The sequence below is a fragment of the Rhinoraja longicauda genome, chromosome 24 (assembly GCF_053455715.1).
Source record: "Rhinoraja longicauda isolate Sanriku21f chromosome 24, sRhiLon1.1, whole genome shotgun sequence".
NCBI classification, from domain to species: domain Eukaryota; kingdom Metazoa; phylum Chordata; class Chondrichthyes; order Rajiformes; family Arhynchobatidae; genus Rhinoraja; species Rhinoraja longicauda.
Genome location: NC_135976.1, coordinates 26,431,577 through 26,451,496, shown reverse-complemented (window position 1 = coordinate 26,451,496; position 19,920 = coordinate 26,431,577). Strand labels below are relative to the sequence as shown.

The 19,920-nt window shown below is 38.2% G+C and overlaps 1 protein-coding gene across 2 annotated transcripts in view; it reads right to left on the bottom strand.

The window, feature by feature from the left end:
* The window catches only part of LOC144605506 (AT-rich interactive domain-containing protein 2-like), a 150,779-nt gene that overhangs the window by 28,656 nt on the left and 102,203 nt on the right, over positions 1-19,920 (bottom strand). The window contains exons 8-14 of one of the 2 annotated variants that reach the window (XM_078420863.1): positions 18,364-18,611; positions 15,563-15,659; positions 13,044-13,253; positions 10,520-10,681; positions 9,756-9,825; positions 7,886-8,020; positions 3,269-3,474 (exon numbers count right to left, since the gene is read on the bottom strand). In XM_078420863.1, coding sequence (XP_078276989.1) covers positions 3,269-3,474; positions 7,886-8,020; positions 9,756-9,825; positions 10,520-10,681; positions 13,044-13,253; positions 15,563-15,659; positions 18,364-18,611 — 1,128 coding nt within the window. The remainder of the gene's footprint in view (positions 1-3,268; positions 3,475-7,885; positions 8,021-9,755; positions 9,826-10,519; positions 10,682-13,043; positions 13,254-15,562; positions 15,660-18,363; positions 18,612-19,920) is intronic. The other variant, XM_078420865.1, reaches the window with a different exon arrangement.

The window sequence follows — 19,920 nt, the reverse complement described above, 5'->3', positions numbered from 1 at the left end:
TTAATAGCAATCTGAGATCGTCTGAGGAAATATTACAATAAAGCAGAGTTCAGCAAGCTGTTGGAATGTCATACGGATCAGTCAGAAAAAATTAGAGATTTGAAATATAAAGGCAATGATAAAGATATGGAATTAGATTAAAAGTTGGTCAGTAGATAAATAATGGCAAGCAATTCAGGAAATATTTCAATACTCTGAACAAATACACATTCCCCTGAGAAATAAAGAAATCTATCTGTGGACAACTAAGGCGATTATGGGAGTATTAGATGGATTATAACATTGCTGAGTAAAGCAGCAAGACTGAGATTGTGAATGCAGCAAAGAATGACAAAAAAATGATGATGCAGGAGAAGACAGACTTGTGCAAGTAAATGTGCAAGACATATAAAACAGATTGTTACAGCTTTGGCAACTACGCAAGAAAGGAACACTTGCAAAAGTAAACATGGTTTCCATAGAAACAATGAAAGGAATGAAAAATCATGTTGGAATAAGGCTGAAGCATTACACAAATATTTGGCATCTTTCTTCAATGCAGAAGGCAAATGCCTCAACAATGAGACGGAAGGTCCAAGTCAGGAACATATGTGATCACCAACATGAAGTATTGGAAAATATTAAGGAAAAAACAAATCCTCTGGAGCAAAAAACATATATCCCACAGATCAAGATGAAGTGGCTGAATAGAGTTGATACAAAGGGTAATAAAAGTCAGCTAATAAAGATAAAGTACTTATCCAAATAATTGGGAATGTTTCTGGATAATTGCAAGTTAAAGATAGACACATACTCTTCCACCTCGAGCCAACGCAGAAGAATGCTGGTCTTTCGATATAATATCATAGATCTGTGGTGCACAACATAAATCCACACAGCTGGCCTAAGAGGTTTCTTTTTCAGGCCTGCCCAGTAGCCTCTGATGTGCTTATATGAGCCCAGCTGCTTCTGAAAATGTCTCCAAGAATCCCCAATCCGTTGTTCAAATTGCCAATAAGTGAATATCAAATAAAATTCCACCATAGAACATAACGAACAAGAGTCCATCAAATCTGCTCCATAATTTAACAAGATCATGGCTGATTTAATTGTGCAATTGTGCCTTACGACCTGTTCCTCATTATCCTCAAACCAAAGCCTTGAAATATATTTAGTCCGGACTGTGGCAGGCTCCAAAACTCTCGGAGCTAAGAATTCCAAAGATTTGTGGCCCAAAGAAGAAATCTCACCTCCATTTTAAATGGTACAATGCCCGCAAGATTCCATTGCAAAGAAAAGCATTCTTATAACAGTGATCCTCTTCAGGGTTTCAATGAGTTTATTGCTAAATATTCTGGTGTTTATATCCATTCAGCTTATCCATTAAAAAAAATCATGCACGCCCTTTATTTCAGGAATCTACCTCAAATGCATGCATATCCCTTTTTTAAAATGGAGAACAGAACTCTACGCAATATCACAAGAGTAGCATGAATTTCAGCAAGACTTTCCTATTATTATATTCCAACTCCCTTACAGTAAAGGCCAGTATTCCATTTGCTCTCCTAATTAAATGTCAGTTTATGTTGCATATATGTGGACGATCAGATCATACTATAAAGCAGCGTCACTCCATTAATACATTTTTTTCTATTCATCCTAAAAAAACAGATAACTCGTACTCCACCCACCTACATTTTCCTCGGTCATTTAGGGTGTCCATATTACTTTGCAGTCTGCGTCTTCCTTGATACTTGCTTTCTCATCTTTCTAACTTCACCAAATTTAATTATAATGAACTAGGTTCTTTCCTCCAAGTCATTCATAAAAATTGCTGAATAGTTCAGGTCACAACACAGATCCCGGTGGCATATTACCAATTATAAAGTGCCAACTAAAAAATGGCCCATTTGCTCCAAATATAAAGATTGAAGGCAAGAAATCCAATGCCTTCCAAAACAATATAGTTGCATACTACAACTATAGTATAGTCTGAATTGTAAGAATTGCTGCCTTACAGCACTTGAGATCCTGACTATGGGACGGTCTGTGCGGAGTTTGTACGTTCTCCTCGTGACCGTCCGCGTTTTTCCCAGGTGCTCCGGTTTCCTCCAACACTCCAAAGACATACAGATTTGTAGGTTAATTGGCTTAGGTAAAAATCTAAAATTGTCCCTAGTGTGTAGTGTGTGCCTGTGTAACAGTGATTGCTGGTCGACATAGACTCAGTGGACCAAAGAGTCTGTTTCCGCACCGTATCTCTACACGAAACTTAGCCAGAGAAGCAGCATCTATACAAAAAATTAGTCCTTTCCTGGAGAATACCTGAATTTTTTCAAACATAAATTGCTAACATTTGAGAAGGTTTTTCACAAAAATAAATTTATCCTGCCTCAAATGAACAGTGGGATGATTTTGTGGAGAATAAACTAATCAAAGAAAGTAAAGTTAGAGAATTTAGGAAAAACAAAGTAACAATGACAAATATTTTGTAAACAAAAATACTACATTTAAAGCCTTAAAATGTTGAAATCAATCATGAGGTTACCAAACATGTTATTGGATCTCCAGAACTAAAAAAGGCTTTAAAGATGATTTTAAACGAACTGTAAAGAATATTAGCTATAATTCTGAATCTTAAATAAGAAAACCATTTCTGGTTTGCTATTGCTTGGAAGCACTCTGAATACAAATAGGGCTGTTAATAAGCTTTAACGTTTGTATATTTATATACATGACTGAAAACACCAATATTTGGCTGAGTAGTTAAAATAAAAGGTAGACACAAAATGCTGAAGTAACTCATGAAGTTACTCTTCTCTCCAGAAGAATCTTCTCTCCAGAGATGCTGCCTGTCCCGCTGAGTTACTCCAGGATTTTGTGTCGACCTTCAATTTAAACCAGCATCTACAGTTCTTTCCTACATAGTTAAAATAAAACCTTTTTTAAAAACATGAGTACCATCATAAGTAATTTGGATAGTAATCTGGTCACCTGCATGAAATGTATGCATCGTGATTTAAATGCAAGTTGGATATATTTGTTGTAAAATTCAGTGCAAAATGAATTTCACATTTCTTAGACTTATGGTCCACATCAAGTGAAAATGTTATCAAAGTAGCTATTTGGGCAGTGCACACTAGTAGCCGCTCTTCGACTCTTGGAGATGGAAATTGTTCTCATAATTTAAAATATGCTAAAAGCTAGAAGATGATTATGTCAGTGAAATAGCATTTATTTTCCTGAAAATTAAGATTATAGAATTAAAAGACATTCCCCATTTTCTTACCGATAGCAATGGTATTCAGTGTTGTACTGGACGTTGAACCGGTTTTCATTGTGACCAAGGAATGGTTTGGCATTTGCTGCTCTTGTTGAATTGCTCCAATAGGTAAAGGTACTGCCCTACGTTTGATCCCAACCACATGAAACTGGGACTGACCATTAGCACCAGCATCTTCTATCTTCTTTATTGTATGATTCGGAAAGGTCAACCTAAATCAGAGATTATAAAAATAACGGTGTTAACGTTTTTGAGTGATTATAGCATCCAGACAATGATTTTCCCTTTGCGTGTTTCTTACTTTGCAAGTTGTACACCGACTAGTCACCATCATAAACTAAATACGATTGAGTAGAGACATTGTATCTGAGAGTGGCAGGATGTAGAATGTGGCTGTTCAGCCCACTGTGCCAGTGCCAGGTCTTAAGAAGAACTATTCAATTAATATCACTGCCCAGTTTTTCCTTCACTCTTTAGATGTATCATCCTTCATACATATCCAGCTCCTTTTAAATATCATTAAATCTGCTTTCAGCAACCTGACAGAGTGCATGTCAGATAACAAAAAAATCCCAAATAAAAGTTTTTTCCTTATCACCTCTGGTTCCTTTGTCAATTAACTTAATATAATGTCCTCTATTTACTGACCCTTCTGTGATTATTCACTAATGAACACCATCAACCACTATTTTTCACTACCCTAAAAGCAATCACAGAATCTCGTATGTTATATAACTGAAATTATTCCTCCATAGTACGATCCTAGTAATTACTCAAACAAAAAGTACAAACAGGTGCACAAAATCTGAAAAAAAACATAAACATTATGAAAATATTCAAGTGGCTAAGATCTGATGAAAAGTAATTGACCCAAAATGTTAACGTTGTTTCGCTCTGCATTGATGCTCTCTGACAGAGTTTTCCCAGCATTCTACCACTTTTATTCTAGTACATTTCTACAGATGTTCTAATGTCACCTTCCTATAGCGGAGGGCCCAGAAATAAACACAGTAACCTAGCATAAGCCTAACCAATGTCTCATTGAGGTTCAGCACAACTTCTATGCTTCTGTATTTTATTCCCGCATTCATTTTTCAAAAATGGATCCTTAATTCTAAATTTAGATTTATTTAGAAGTGTGATTGCATGGAAAATACAAGATGTGGAAAATGTTTCACTGGAAATGAGTGCAAACACTTCAATGTGCTGAAAATGTTTTAAGCATGCAACATAAATGTTAAAGCAAAGGTCCAACTTTTTTTGTTTCTCATCTAATTTGTAAGTTCAGAGAATGAATTAAAGGAGACATGAAGGGCAACTTTTCACACAGCCAGGAAAGGTTTGGTACCATACGTGCCAAACACAGGCAAATGGCACTTGTGCAGTTAGGCTCGTTGGTTGGCATGGATGAGTTGGCCTGAAGTGCTAGTTTCTGTGCAACACTAAGACCCCATAAGTGCATTCCATATAGAGGTCAAAAAATATTTGGGAGCAAAGAAAAATCAAGGGCAACGGAGACGAGGCAGGGGAGAGGAGATAAAGGAGCATCCATCAATCTATTGAACGGCTCAGCAGGCATGAGGAGCCATCAAATTCTGCTTCTAATTGCAATGTCCATAACCTGCTTTAGACGTATACCATCAGGTCAGGCAACATTTGTGAAGGGAATGGACAGGTGATACTTCAGGTCATAAGTCATTCCGCGGGGGTGGAGGGGTGAGGAGCTGGACAGGAGAGGTGGGGGGAGGGAGACCTGACAAGTTGAGAAGTTAATACAGGTGGGGAGTGGAGTGGGCTGATTGGATGGAGGTGAAAGGGAGACAATAGGGTCTCAGATAGGAAAGAAGGGTAGTGAAAAGTAAAGCCGGAAGGAAGCATAAGGAAGGGTGGAAAGGGAGAGGGAAAAGCGGGGGTGAGGGTGTAAAATGAGAAGTAGGGATGCAAGAAAAGTGTATGGAGGAGGGGAAAGAAGTAGGGTGACTGGGACGGTGGGAGGAGGGATTAAAAAGAGGGAGCATTATTTGGAATTGGGGAATTCAATGTTCATATAATTGGGTTGTAAGCTCTTGCATCATTTCCACCTCTAGCCTTTGTCACTTACTCCACCTGTCTGCCAATCATCCCCCCCTCCCCACACCTGTATCCACCTATTACTTGCCAGGTTTTGCGCCAATCCACCCTTTCTTTTTCAGATTTCTGTCCCCCTCTTCTAATCAGTCTGAATAAGGGACCCCATTTTTTTTTTAAAGGGATCCTTAGTTCTTAGATTTATTTATAATCTTGGAAAATACAAGATATGGAAAATATTTAACTGGAAATGAAAGGAAACCTGCTTGCCCTGCCAGGTTCCTTCAGCCCTTTGTTTTTTCAGTCAAGATCCCAGAATCTGCAGTTGTTAGTATCTCCCTGTACACCTTGCTTAAAACTGTACCATTTGGATAATATTTCTACTTCTCCTGCTTTATAGTTTTTTCAGCTTTATCTGCTCACATCACCAATCATCTCCGTCCCTGGGTAGTTTATTATACCTTGTTGGTAAGGGGTTCCTGACTTTTATATCACCTACAAAGTCAAGGGCATTATGCCCATCAAAATAATAAGTCCTAACATTGACCCTGAAAGCAACACAGAATACATTCTTCCATTTCCTCTTTTCTGTCCATTAGCTAATTTTGTATTCATACTGCCATTGACCCTTGAAACTTTTAGGATTTAATTTTGCTAATGTGCATTCATTTGGTACTTTGTCAAATGCTTTTCAAATGCCACACATTGACACTACAATTCTCATTGCAAAAGTGGCTTATAAATAGATCAAGTTGGTAAAACAATTTGCTTTAAATAAATCCTTGCTGAATATCATTTACAAAATGTACATTTACTTAAATACCAATTAACTTTCTCCCGGATTATTGTTTTAATGTATTTTCCCCATCACTAATGGCTAATAACCCTGTGTATTCCTCCACACCCTCTAAAATAAAAGGGAACATTTTCAATTCTCCATATCCAAGGTATGTCCTCAATACCCGTTTGCTTCCAATCTGGACCGTTACTTCTTTATTTGGAAAGCTGCCAAGTTTTTAAGGTCATCCTTTACTGTTTACATCGTCAGCATCCTGGTCTCTTGATGCAAGTTTATTAGTACAATCGCTGCATGATTACATTTTGATTTCTAATCAACCCAACAATCCCCTGGATACCCTCTTACTAATTATTTGTTCCTAAAAATCTTTTGTATTCCTTTCTTAAAGTTAGTTACGAGTCTTATCTTGTCCATTCTTTGCCCTTCATTCGCTATTTATGATCAACTCTTAATACATTTAGTTTGACTCACTACAGTATAATGAACCTTCTAATTTTCCTAAACATTATTTATCTGACTTACTTTAACCGTATACATTTAGTCATCCAGACTGTTTTGAATATCGTTCCTTTACTCTTTGTGTGAATGCATTTATACCCAGTGTTCATCGTTTGAAGGTTCCAATTTTCAAGTATTATTTTGGCAACCAATTTTTGATCCCAACTCACCTGAATTTTCCCTTACTCCATGCTTAATGCACCTTGTTCAACTTCATAACTATTCTGAACATTAAATTATTGATTAATTTTCCTAACTCTTGTACTGATATTCCACTCATATTTTGCTTGAGCAGCATTCAACCCAACGGTACAAATATTGATTTCTCCAATTTCAAGTAACCCTTGCATTCCCACTGTCTCCATCCCTCCCCCATCCTGGTCATCCTGCTAGTTTTACTGTTCGTATCCCTTCGTTATCACCTCTTCCACACCCAACAATGGAACATTGTGGACTCCAACTTTCCTTGGTCATCGGTGCTGGCTCTGAATTGTTTTGAACCTTTTCATACCTCTAGTTTCCCTCTCCCCTGAATCTCAATCTGCGGAAGGGTCTGGACCGGGAATGTCACCTATTCCTTTTCTCCAGAGATGCTGCCCGACCCAATAATTTAATCCAGCATTTTGTGTCGATCTTCGGTATAAACCAGCATCTGCAGTTCCTTCCTACACAGATTCCACTTGCCCAGTTCTCATATCCCGGAACTAGCTTCAGATTACCTCCTTCCTTCCCTTCACTTTAAATAGTTTAAGACTTGATGAATATTGCACAGAATTCAAAATCAAAAATGCATGTGAAGAGCCATTGGATCCTTCAGTCATGAGATTCTGTTCTGTTATTCAAATGCCCAGTGTATACCTGAACTTGCATTAAATTAAGATTTGACAAAATCTCTGGCCTGTTCAACATTCTAACATCCACTCAGGCACAGAATAATCTAAAAGTTTTAATTAATCAGATCTTTTAAATGATACTTTATATGTTTGGTATTGCTTCAGTTCTATCGATGAGGCACTGCTTTAAGTTCTTAATAATGGATCAAATAAAAGCTTCATCGAGTGATTCTAAAATAGTGGTAGAAAAAGGGATTTTGGACTTAGAAAGAAGGCAGTAGTGGTGCAAGCCGTATGCATCATGAAGTCAGTTAAAATCTGTCATTTTTATAACCCTCATCTGAAATGACACTTAATATAAATAGGAAAACGATGACTCTCTGTTTGATACATACTTTGAGCACTTCCAGTTAGATTTCAACTTACCGGAGACATTTAGTAAACCCTGTAGATGTCAGAATGGCACCACTTCCAAGTTTACTGCACAGTGAGAGGTATTCAGAATATAGGTCCACTCGATAGATCGAACTATCTGCACTTTCTTCAAAGTTGGCTTTCAACCTAAAACAGAACAAAAATTACTTGTTACGACATTCATCTTCTATTCCCATTAGAGCCATTTGGAATGGTGTGGAAGTGGAATATCTTAAGGAATTAAAGTAAATCTACGTATTTGCAGCTTGGGACAGTAAATTTTCCTGCATTGGCTGTGCTTTCCCAAACAATGTTGTGTTTTCTACCCTATTAATTTAATCCACGACCTTATGCAGATTTTTATGTAAAGGACAGGTGGCTTGAAACATTTTTATAGGAATTGGTAAGAATAATAATTTCAGACAAAGATTCAAAATGTATTCTAGAGTTTAACCTGTTCAATGCCACCCCCGAGTATACTCGGGTCATGGGCAATATTCGAAAAAGGAACTTGGCAGTGATTAGATTAAACATTAGTTTAGTTTAGAGATACTGCGCGGGAATGGGCCTTTCGGCCCACCAAGTCCGCGCCGACCAGCAATCCCCATACACCAGCACAGTAACATAGACAAATAACATAGGCAAACGTGAAATTTACAAAGCTTGGTTTCAAAAAACATTTAGCATGATCACTAAATCAAAACAATTACATTTCGCAAATGCTGTCCTTTTTGAATTTTATTAAAAGAGAATACTTGAGAAATCATTTGAAAAAAACATGCGTGAAGTTACAGCTTACGAAAACGAAGGCAGGAGGCAGCACACGGAGAGATAACTGTTCTTTCCAAAAGCCAAAACAATGAGCTCAAATGTTCTGATCTACTATCATCTAAGACAGTCAAGTTATGGAAAAGATCAAAGGAGATGGCAGAAGCAACATTATTTTACAGAAAAGTGGGACAAAAATAGCGAGGAATGTGTATTTCATTGAAATGCACCGACTTATGGAGATGACAGAATGGTTACAATAACATGAAGTTCTTGACTGATTAAGGAATAAACAATTTTTTGATTCAGTGCCATTGTTGACGGGTCATTAACTTTTATTTTGTTTACAAGAACTGAACGTCACTGGCAATATTATTCAATACAGCAACTAAAATTGAGAGATGGGATTGGATTTTTTTCTTCTTAAACAGGAGCTGCTGTATTGCCAGACACACTAGTTGATTCAGAAACATATTAGGGAATAACTGCATGAAGCAGATGATGAAACTTAGAGCATGGAAAATATGCAGGGCAGTGAACTTTGTTTTTGATTGTTCCTTCAAAAGAAAAGCACAGACACATGGGCCAAATACCCTCTTTTGTGCTCCTATCTTATAATTTCAAAGAACTTGGAGGAAAGAGATAAATTCAACAGTCAATGCATGTACTGCTACTTTAACCTCATGCATTCAACCAAAATGACAATTTAGCTTTACAGCCCATGGATAAAGTAATAAAAACAGTTCTCCTTTATGCTGAAAGGCAACCTTGCTAGAAGTTCTGGTGTGATCAGTAATATGCTCAGACTCGTTGGCTAGTTCAGTGAGGCAGTGAAATGCATGAAACTAGGTTGCATTGAAGAATTAACAGAGGCAATTAAAGTATTAGAGAGAAAAGACAACTCATCACGGTGGGGTGGTAGCTTTATGAGAATAGAATGGCATTAAGTATTTGAGGTCACAGACATTAATAAAATTATGATACTGTTGTGAACTATCCAAACTAGATAATGGTTTCAATAAGAATTTCTTAAGGAAAGTGATGCAGAAAATGTGCTGAAATAGCACAATTATACTGAAATAAAAAAGACTTTATAAAAACAAATTTCACTTACCACTGGCATGTAAATGTCTCACTGTCCAATTCTAAGAGGCCAACAGGAGGGACAGCAACTGGTCTGGGTGCTTTGGAAATCAGAAGACATACCAGCAGTCAAACAAAATCCGTTCTAATTTAGCTGGAATAAGCAGGTTCTATTGATCAGTAGTCACACTTGCTAACTTTGCATTGAACTGCAGTTATCTCTTCCAATTCTGAAAATTATTATTCTTCTGTAGCAACTAAATCCATAAAAGTAACTAACTAAAAGTTAAATTTGTAAGAGAACGACATTAACTTGCGCATTATTAAATTAGTTCCTCATATTCTAGTAAAAAATCCTCAATAGCAAGCAAGTTTAGTGCTGGAATTAGCATTAGGTTTGAGATGAACCACTGAAATCATAGGATTAAAAATAGCTTGAACACAAATGCAATCTTGCAGATCAGCACAATTAACTTAAGAGATTAGAAATAGAAACTCAATTCAATTTCCCCTTTCCATGACTGCTGCTCCACCACAGTACAGGTCGAGATTAGGTGATGTTACCTAATACAATATCCAAATAGAACTGATGGATAATTCTGATCACAAGATTAGATTTATGTAAACAAGATAAATAGATAGCTACACAATGCACCTTTCCGAAATACTGTATCTTAATAACGCCAAGACTTCTTTGCTTCATCTTATGTATTTCACACACACTAGTTAAACACTAACAAGATCTTAAATATTGCCAAAATCTTTAACAAGTTGCAATGGAATTAAATACTATACCTGCTGCAGGGGCGTTGTGGTTTGAAACATTGTCTGACGTAACTGACCGAGTGGTTTCGGATGCTGGTCGAGGAATGCCCTGCTGTTCAACTACCTTGACCGCTGCTAGCGCATCAGGGGGGAAGTTCTGTGTATCCACAGACACCAGGCATACAAGCTGATCTGAAGATTTTTTTTTTTAGTAAAGTATTAAATCAAAAAAGTTCCATATAAATCAGAACATCTTATACCTATGGGCATACTGCAAACAATATTAAGCCAAACATACAGAACAAATAGATTAGTAAAGAAGAATTTCAAAAGTAGAAGCCTACATTCCTGCTTTTAAATCAGCAGCCACCTGAATTAACATAAGTGGTTTTAGATTTTTCTCCAGGACTTCTGAGAAAGCAGGAGACAAATTTCTTGGGCTAAAAGCCTTTCATCCCATAGCTTGAAGAGAATCACAGATCATGTGGTATCAGAGGAATCAGAGGTATCACGGATGTCCTTATAACTTTCAAATTTGATTCAGGTATCATTTCTTTGGATTAGAAAATATTGCATTTCACTTTGCTAGTTAAAAACATTAAAAAGAGGGAAGTTAGGAAATTATAAGACAGTTATTGTTGTGGTTCCCATATTATTTCCCAGATAATGATTTAAAATATTTTTCATCTAATTGGACGGGGGTTCCCTCAAGAGTAGACTGACAAATGCAAATGTTTTATAATTTGAACTGGTGTCTAATGAGGCAGGTAGGAGAATGTCTGGAGATATTATTTATAAGGACACAGACGAGGCATCTGATACAATTCTCCATATGAAAAACTTGAAGTTCATAGAATTTAGGGGTAATTATTCATCGGTTTAGAAAATGTTATAAAATTGAGTAGCAGAACGTGTGGAACCACATGCATCTAAAGGTAATCCATAAGAATCTGTGGTTTGGATGAAACAATTTACATTTCTGAATGGTTTATACGATAGATGTGATAGAAAACCATGTAAAGTTGTTCATAATACAAAGATGAGAAGCTGTGCATTTAAGTAATCGTTAAAGTAGAATGAGTTGAGGTCCAAAAGATGAAAGGGTTAACATGTGTAGGCCATAAAAATGTGACTGAATTGATTGAAAGATAAGGCATGGAAACAGGCCTTTGGCCCACGCCAACTATTCATCACCCGTTCATGCTAGTTCTATGTTATCCCACTTTCTCATCCAGTCCCAACACACTAGGACAAATTTACAGAGGCAAATTAAACTACAACCCCACGTGTCTTAGGGATGCTGGAGGAAATCCACATGGTCACAGGGAGAACATGCAAATTCCGCAAGGACAGCACCTGAGTTCAGGATCGACCCTGGGTCTCTGGCGCTGTGAGGCAGCAGCTCTACCAGCTGTGCTGCTGCCCCACCCTAAATATCCAAACAATAATCAAAATGGATTTATTCGCTGGGGTCTGAGGGGCTGGAGTGCAAGAAGATAGAAGTTACATTACAACCAATCAAAGCCAAGTTTCACCACACATGGGGCACTGTGCACAGATTTGACTGCCACACCTCAATATGGCCCTGGTTAGCCAAGAGCAAAAGCACAAGGAAGGCATATTCTGTAAAATTCAGAAACAGTGATGGTATTTTGGTCACTTATTAAAGGCAATTGGTCTGAAGAAGGGTCTCGACCCGAAACGTCACCCATTCCTTCTCTCCCGAGATGCTGCCTGACCTGCTGAGTTACTCCAGCATTTTGTGAATAAAATGATAGAACAACCATTTCTGCAGTTAAGAAAGTCTGGGAATACGTGACTGGATGTGGGTGCTATAAATATTACTGCCAGGCCTTTGAGGGTTTAAGTCATGAAATACACCTAAATGCAAAGGGCTGCACTATTTTTTTTATTTATTCTGTGGAATTTCAGATGAGACTTTAAATGATTTTCACCATCTATTACAAATGCAGCACTTTCTCTTGTATGTCAACATAAAGGAGATATATTCAAAATTGATTCCACCAAACTTTACTCTTTTGAAGATACAAATTTTACATGTTAGTAACAGAAATGATGCTTGCTTCTGTATTTTCCAAAAACAAAAACAAGATTTCTTGAATTGCCCAGGACAATGGGACCAATATATTTGGTGTATACACATAAGCACTTAAGTGTATAGGTACCCGATTGCTCTGCCCATGTGTTTTTATTTCAGCATTCTTCCTATTCAACCCATCTATATTTCTTGTTCTTATAATTTTTAAACATTAGGAATTGCAAAGAAATTCCCTTTCGATCCTTAAAATAAGGCACCAGGAGACAGCATTACATCTTATGAGCCAAGATTTCTGATGGCAATACTGATCTCTCACCAAGGGACAAACATTTTCTAAAGTACCAACTAATGAATGGAGATAAAACCATGGGGAACTTAGACTTGCAATCTTTCTCTAATTAAGTATCTATATACAAAAAAACGATTACTAATATCACAGTGTTACCTTTGTGACTAAAAAGCAGGCATCACCCACATTTCAACATTTCAACTTACCAATACTTCTTTCCACTTTGATGATTTTGGTGCAGGTCATCTCTCCCAGACTTGATAGCATGTACAGAGCTTCCAAACTAGCAAGTAACAGCAATATATCTTGGAGAGATAAATGGTTCACAATCTCACGATAGGATTCCTGTTCCACACATTCACAGATAATATCTACATTCTCTTCAATTTTGCAAAGTTTAGCCAAGATCTCCATACCTAAAATCAAGAAAATATATCAATGCTAAACATTAATATGACATATTAACACTGTTTTCTTAACATGCATCATTTAAAGGGCTTTGCATTTAAAAAATAAATTGCGAGAGAAAACAGATAAACCATGAATCACACAGTTAAAACTAAAAAGTTGTGATCGTGCAAATTCAAGTCGCACCCATTGCCACCTGCTCACCAAAGTTCTGAATATCATGCAAAGAAGGTGCCCCCTCATTACATGTCTGAAATAATCATACTGTGCCTTGAAGACACTTCAGTAGTTGAGTGCAAAAGGTACGATCATTCTAAATGAGTTATCCTACTTAGAGTCACAGAGTCAGAGTGTGATACAACATGGAAACAGGCCCTTCGGCCCAACCTGTCCACACCAACCAACGTCCCAGCTACGCTAATCCCACCTGTCCACGTTTGGTCCGTGTCCCTCCAAAGTCCCTCCTACTTCATATGATTTGTTCTGGTCTCCAAATGGCCTATCCTTTTAACACAACTTAGACACCCAACTAACTATTGAAGAAATTGAGGTCATTCATGGTCAATCAGCTATGCTGTACTGGCCATAGGTATGCAATTTGTTGGCCCCAAACACATGGTGTGATCAGTATCTCTCAAGCCACGATACAGGGGTGCTGCGGAAATATGTCGAAACGCCTACTCTGTGCCAGAATTGCTTTACCAGCTCTTCCAGGCTTATTAAGTAACTGAATCTACAATATAATTTATGGAGTAAACCATGTGAAAAGCGTAACAATATCAAAGCAATTTTGCATGTTTTAATTTGCTTTCGACTTTATTAAGCAATGCAGAGCACAGTCAGAGGATAAATTCTGCTCAAAGAGCAATGAAATATTTGATGATCAAGAACGACTTTAGTAAGAAAGTTGAAATAGCTTGGGATAGCCAAAATGAAATTGAAGAATTGATTAGAAATAAGGAAGCATCTGCAGGCATAGGCATTTGGTTTTGTGCAAGTCCTTTGAGGTTTATTGTGGATATCTGAGGGAACGTAAGGAAGCAGCACAGTGGCGCAGCTGATAGGGCTGCTGCCTCACAGTGCCAGAAACCCGGGTGCGATCTCGACCTTGGGTACTGTCTGTGTGGACTTTGCACATTATCCCTGTGTGGGTTTCCTCCTGGTGCTCCAGTTTCCTCCCACATCCATAACACGTGCAAGTTTGTAGGTTAATTGATCCCTTATGTGTAGGGAGTGGATGAGAAAATGGAAGAACAGCAATAGCGTGATCAATAGCCAGCATGGGCTCGGAGGGCTGAAGGGCCTGTTTCTACGATGTATCTCTAAACTAAACTTGGAGGGAAAATTGAACACATGAAATGGCCTTGGCAAGACCAGGATGAGAATGTATGTGGGCTGATTGACAAGTCTGCTGACAACACAAAAAATTGTGTAGTAGTAGTGAAGAAGGTTTTGAAAGGATACATAGATCAATTGGAAAGTTGGATGGAGCAGTGGCAGATAGAATTTAATCCATGAACACACGAGGTAATGCATTTTTGGACGTCAAATACTAACAGGACATATTCAGTAAAAGGCAAGGACCTCGGAAGTATTGATGTGCACAGGGATCTTGGTCTGCAAGTTCACAGCTTCCTGAAAATGGTGACACAGGTGAATAGGGGAGTAAAGGTAGCATTCGGCCAGCTTGCTTTCATAGACATTGAGTATAAGAGTTGGGATATCACATTGCAGCTGTGCAAAACATTGGTCAGGCTGAATTTCAAGTATTTTGTACAGTTCTGGTTGCCACACTGCAGGAAGGAAGTGGCAGCACTGGAAAGAAACCCATGGATTCACCAAGATGTTTCCTGGAATAGAGAGCTTTACTACCTATGAGACGATAGGCTGGATTTATTCTCAATGGAATAAATCTATTCCATTTATTCTCAATGGAAGGCTAAGGGATGACGTTAGAGAGGTTTATTAAATTATGAGGGCAGAAATAAGATAGTCACAGCCCTCTTCCCCAGAGTAGGGGATTCTAAAACTAGAATTCAAAGTGAGGGGAATGATTTTAAACAAAACAATCGTGGTGGGTACACAGAATAAGCTGCCAGAGGAAGTGCATAATTACAACATTTAAAAGAGATTTGGACAAGTACGTAGATAGGAAAGGTTTAGGAGGAACGTGGGACTAGCTTAGATAGGCTTGGCGGAGGTGGACAGAAAGGCCAGGAGCTGGGAGGGGAGAGGAGCTGGGAGGTAAGGAGGAGGCAGCAAAATTTCACGGTGGGGGGGGGGGGGGGGGGGATAGGCAGAGAGATGGCAGACGTACCTCGAATTCGAAACCACTTGTCTGAAGAATGAAGGCATTTTGTAATGGTGTGAAAAATCACCTGGGTACTCTGGAAGTCTATGGGATCCAATTGCAACTGTAGAGAAAAATAAACATGAGAATCCTGAAAGCTGAATTGATCCAAGCAAGTCATGTAGTAAAGTTGTTAACTGCAAATATGCACATTGATTGATTCTAATGAAGCAAATTGAACTGGTGTATGAAAAAGTTAAGCAAATTCATGTCCTATATTTGGGCAGCTCACATCTTATCAAATTCTAATCTGTACCACAAAGTTCCTTTATCTGCTATGCTGTTGGTAACTTTATGCACTGTTAAGTGCACTGATAGACAATAGACAATAGGTGCAGGAGTAGGCCATTCAGCCCTTCGAGCCAGCACCGCCATTCAATGCGATCATGGCTGATCACTCTCAATCAGTACCCCGTTCCTGCCTTCTCCCCATACCCCCTCAAGAGCTCTATCCAGCTCTCTCTTGAAAGCATCCAACGAACTGGCCTCCGCTGCCTTCTGAGGCAGAGAATTCCACACCTTCGCCACTCTCTGACTGAAAAAGTTCTTCCTCATCTCCGTTCTAAATGGCCTACCCCTTATTCTTAAACTGTGGCCCCTTGTTCTGGACTCCCCCAACATTGGGAACATGTTTCCTGCCTCTAATGTGTCCAATCCCCTAATTATCTTATATGTTTCAATAAGATCCCCCCTCATCCTTCTAAATTCCAGTGTATACAAGCCCAATCGCTCCAGCCTTTCAACATACGACAGTCCCGCCATTCCGGGAATTAACCTAGTGAACCTACGCTGCACGCCCTCCATAGCAAGAATATCCTTCCTCAAATTTGGAGACCAAAACTGCACACAGTACTCCAGGTGCGGTCTCACCAGGGCCCGGTACAACTGTAGAAGGACCTCTTTGCTCCTATACTCAACTCCTCTTGTTACGAAGGCCAACATTCCATTGGCTTTCTTCACTGCCTGCTGTACCTGCATGCTTCCTTTCATTGACTGATGCACTAGGACACCCAGATCTCGTTGAACTCCCCCTCCTCCTAACTTGACACCATTCAGATAATAATCTGCCTTTCTATTCTTACTTCCAAAGTGAATAACCTCACACTTATCTACATTAAACTACATCTGCCATGTATCCGCCCACTCACACAACCTGTCCAAGTCACCCTGCAGCCTTATTGCATCTTCCTCACAATTCACACTACCCCCCAGCTTAGTATCATCTGATGTTGTGGGAACCTTTTTGAAAGAATTTTGTAAACTGGTTAAAGCAACCAAATCTAGTAGGAAGGCCAAGACAGGAAGTGTGGAAGGTCTGATAAGACCACACTGCATTTTTAAAAATGCAAGAAGCCTCATTAGTATGATAAATAATCCCAAGGCCTGGATCAATGCATGGGATTGAGATATTGTAGCAGTTACATAAATGTTAAGGAATGGGCAAGATTGGCAGCATTCTGGTGTATTGATGCTTCCAGTGTGACAGGAGTGGAGCTGAGGGAGGAGGGGAGTTGTACTATTAGTTAAATGCAGGCAACAGAGATTTGTATAGATTTTTTTTAAATGGTGTCATCACACAACTGTTTGCCAATAGCGAGCAAACTTTAGTGCCACGTCATTGGCCTCTGCAAGATCCTTTACAGTGCATGTGTCATGCAGCATGTCACAGCTCAGGTGATGTTCCGTAATCTGGAGGCCCTGTCCGCATGTTTATAAATAAACATGATGGTCAACATTGTCGTAGTGGACCAAAGGGCCTGTTTCATGTTGTACAATTTTTGACTATTATATAGCAGTTAATGTATTTTTAGCAACACTAAATATCTTTCCTTTACTCTCTACTGCAGAATGCCTCTTTGGGCACTGCCTTCAAACTAGATGAGAATTCTTTAAGAGATAAACCAAATTATTGGTGTCTTCGTGTTCATTGATGTGGATTGGCCTGTTGTGCGACCAGTGATATTGGCTATAACCTCATCCGGGTTAAGAAGCATCCATCCACCCACCACTCCTTCTGAGCTCATGTGAACAAAGCCGTTCCAAGTCATGTGTGGATTTTTGTGCTCGGTAACTGCCATAGTTTCAAGATGGCATACAATAATCCTATTCACGCCAGAAAAATCAACTAGATGCAATTTAATACTCAAAATGTTGTGTTCTATGGATAAGACCCCTTATTTATTGAATTCAAATTAATTGAAGCATCTTAAATGTAATGTATCCAAATTCCTCCTTAACTCAACTAATTTAAATATCAGAAACCTAAAGTGTAATTTGTGGAAAACATTAAAATCCCTTTAACTGCCTCAAGTTAAAAAAAAAGCTTTTATCAAAACATAAAAATAAAAATAATTAATGTCCATAAGACGATTTTTACCCAACCAAATATTAAAACCACCTTCCCTCTTCCGTCCTCATCCTGTGAGGAATCTGCCTGCAGACCGACAACATTCAAACTACTGCGAAGTTGGGTATTTCAATATCTTTTATTATTTTGTCATGAAATCAAATAAATGGTGGTGAATAAATAATTTGCCCACCGAACACCGATGCAATGTCAAGATGATATTCAGATTGAATAATCCATAACCTCTGATGGAAAGGTCATTTTGAAATGCTGCCGTAATGTAAATATTACTGGAGATTAAATAAATAAGAGATATTTCTAGTTCCAAACAATAAGTGCTTTTCATATTTTTTTACAATTCCAACATATTCAACATAGAGCAGCTTAGCTCAATCCACAAATGGAAAAACAAAAATCTTACCTCTGCCATTACATTTCCCAGTGTATCCAATCCCATTTGCTTAAGTGATACATGTTTACTGTGAGCACATAGCAGCAGAAACCTCAGGCACGTTCGGTTAGCTAATAACTTGGCGTTCCCTTCTTCCATGGACAAATTGTGGATGATAACAGCTATTTGCAGCACCCTTTGTCCTTCCAGGTCATTGATACCCAATTTCTGTGGAGGGTGGAACAAGACAGAGTCCCATCCATCATCGCTAGCAACTTCTACCATAAGGAGCAAACATTGAAACAAAATTACTTAATTATGATATTTAAAGTCATTTTGCACGCCCTACAATACAGGTTTCAAAATCTTTGTTAAAGTGGCATTAATTCCACTATAGAACTAACACAAATGGTTAATTAAAAATGAGTAATATACCCCATTACGTAGAATCGCCACGTTCAATTAAAAATCACAAATCAATTGAAGTCTATGCAAGTAGGCCAGGTCAGTTTTATAAAAGACAAAGAATCACATATGGTGGAATCCAGAGTAAAGCACAAAGTGTAGGAAAGAACTGCAGATGCTGGTTTAAACTGAAGATAGACACAAAATGATGGAGTAAATCAGCGGGTCAGGCAGCATCTCTGGATAGAAGAAATGGGTAATGTTTCGGGTCATGACCTTCCTTCAGACCGTGACTGTTACTCCAGCACTTTGTTTTGCTCACTTTTATAGAATAAGTTCCAATTTTCTTGTGTGTTATAAATCACAGATTATTTAGAGACAAGGAAAATACTTGCCAATAGCAGTCAATTACAATGGGATTTGTTGCAAAGAGCCATTGGCAAAAGAAAAGAAATTTGAATTATATACTAAGCATATAACTAAGGAGGAAACATACTTGCCTGTGTTTCTAAATTTTAATCAAATATGTTCATAAATTTGCTCTCTTCTCTAAAGGTTTTTTTAACTTATAATGTTTCAGAGAAGATTCATGGGTGCAATTTAGACATTGAATTAACTGGTAAGTTTTGGCACTGGAGCTGATTACAGCATTTTTGTCTTGAATAGCTAACATCTTTTCCAATGTACAACGTACACATTTTATTGCATGTGACATTTCGTATTGGTTTATTATTATTGTCATGTTTTCTGTGATACAATGAAAATCTTTCAGGCAAATCATATCATGCATGAATACAACAGATAGTGGAAAAGAAAAAATAAACAGTGCAGAATAATGTTACAGCTACAGACAAGGTGAAGATAGAAATGTGCAAGGGCTGCAACAAGGTCGATTGGAAGATCGGGAATTCATCCCTAGGATATGAGGTGTCCGTTCACGCATCTGATAACAGCAGGGAAGCAGTTGTTTTTGAATCTGGAGGTATGGGCTTTCAAACTTTTCTATGTTCAGTCTGACAGGAGAGGGAAGAAAAGAGAATAACGAGGTGTGAGTGGTTCTTGATTATGTTGACCACTTTTGAGAGACAGAGTTAAATATAGTTGGAGTGAAAGTTGAAAGTAGCGTAAAATAGTGAATGGTTGGTTGTTTTGTTTATTGTTATACGGTACAATAGCTGTAAC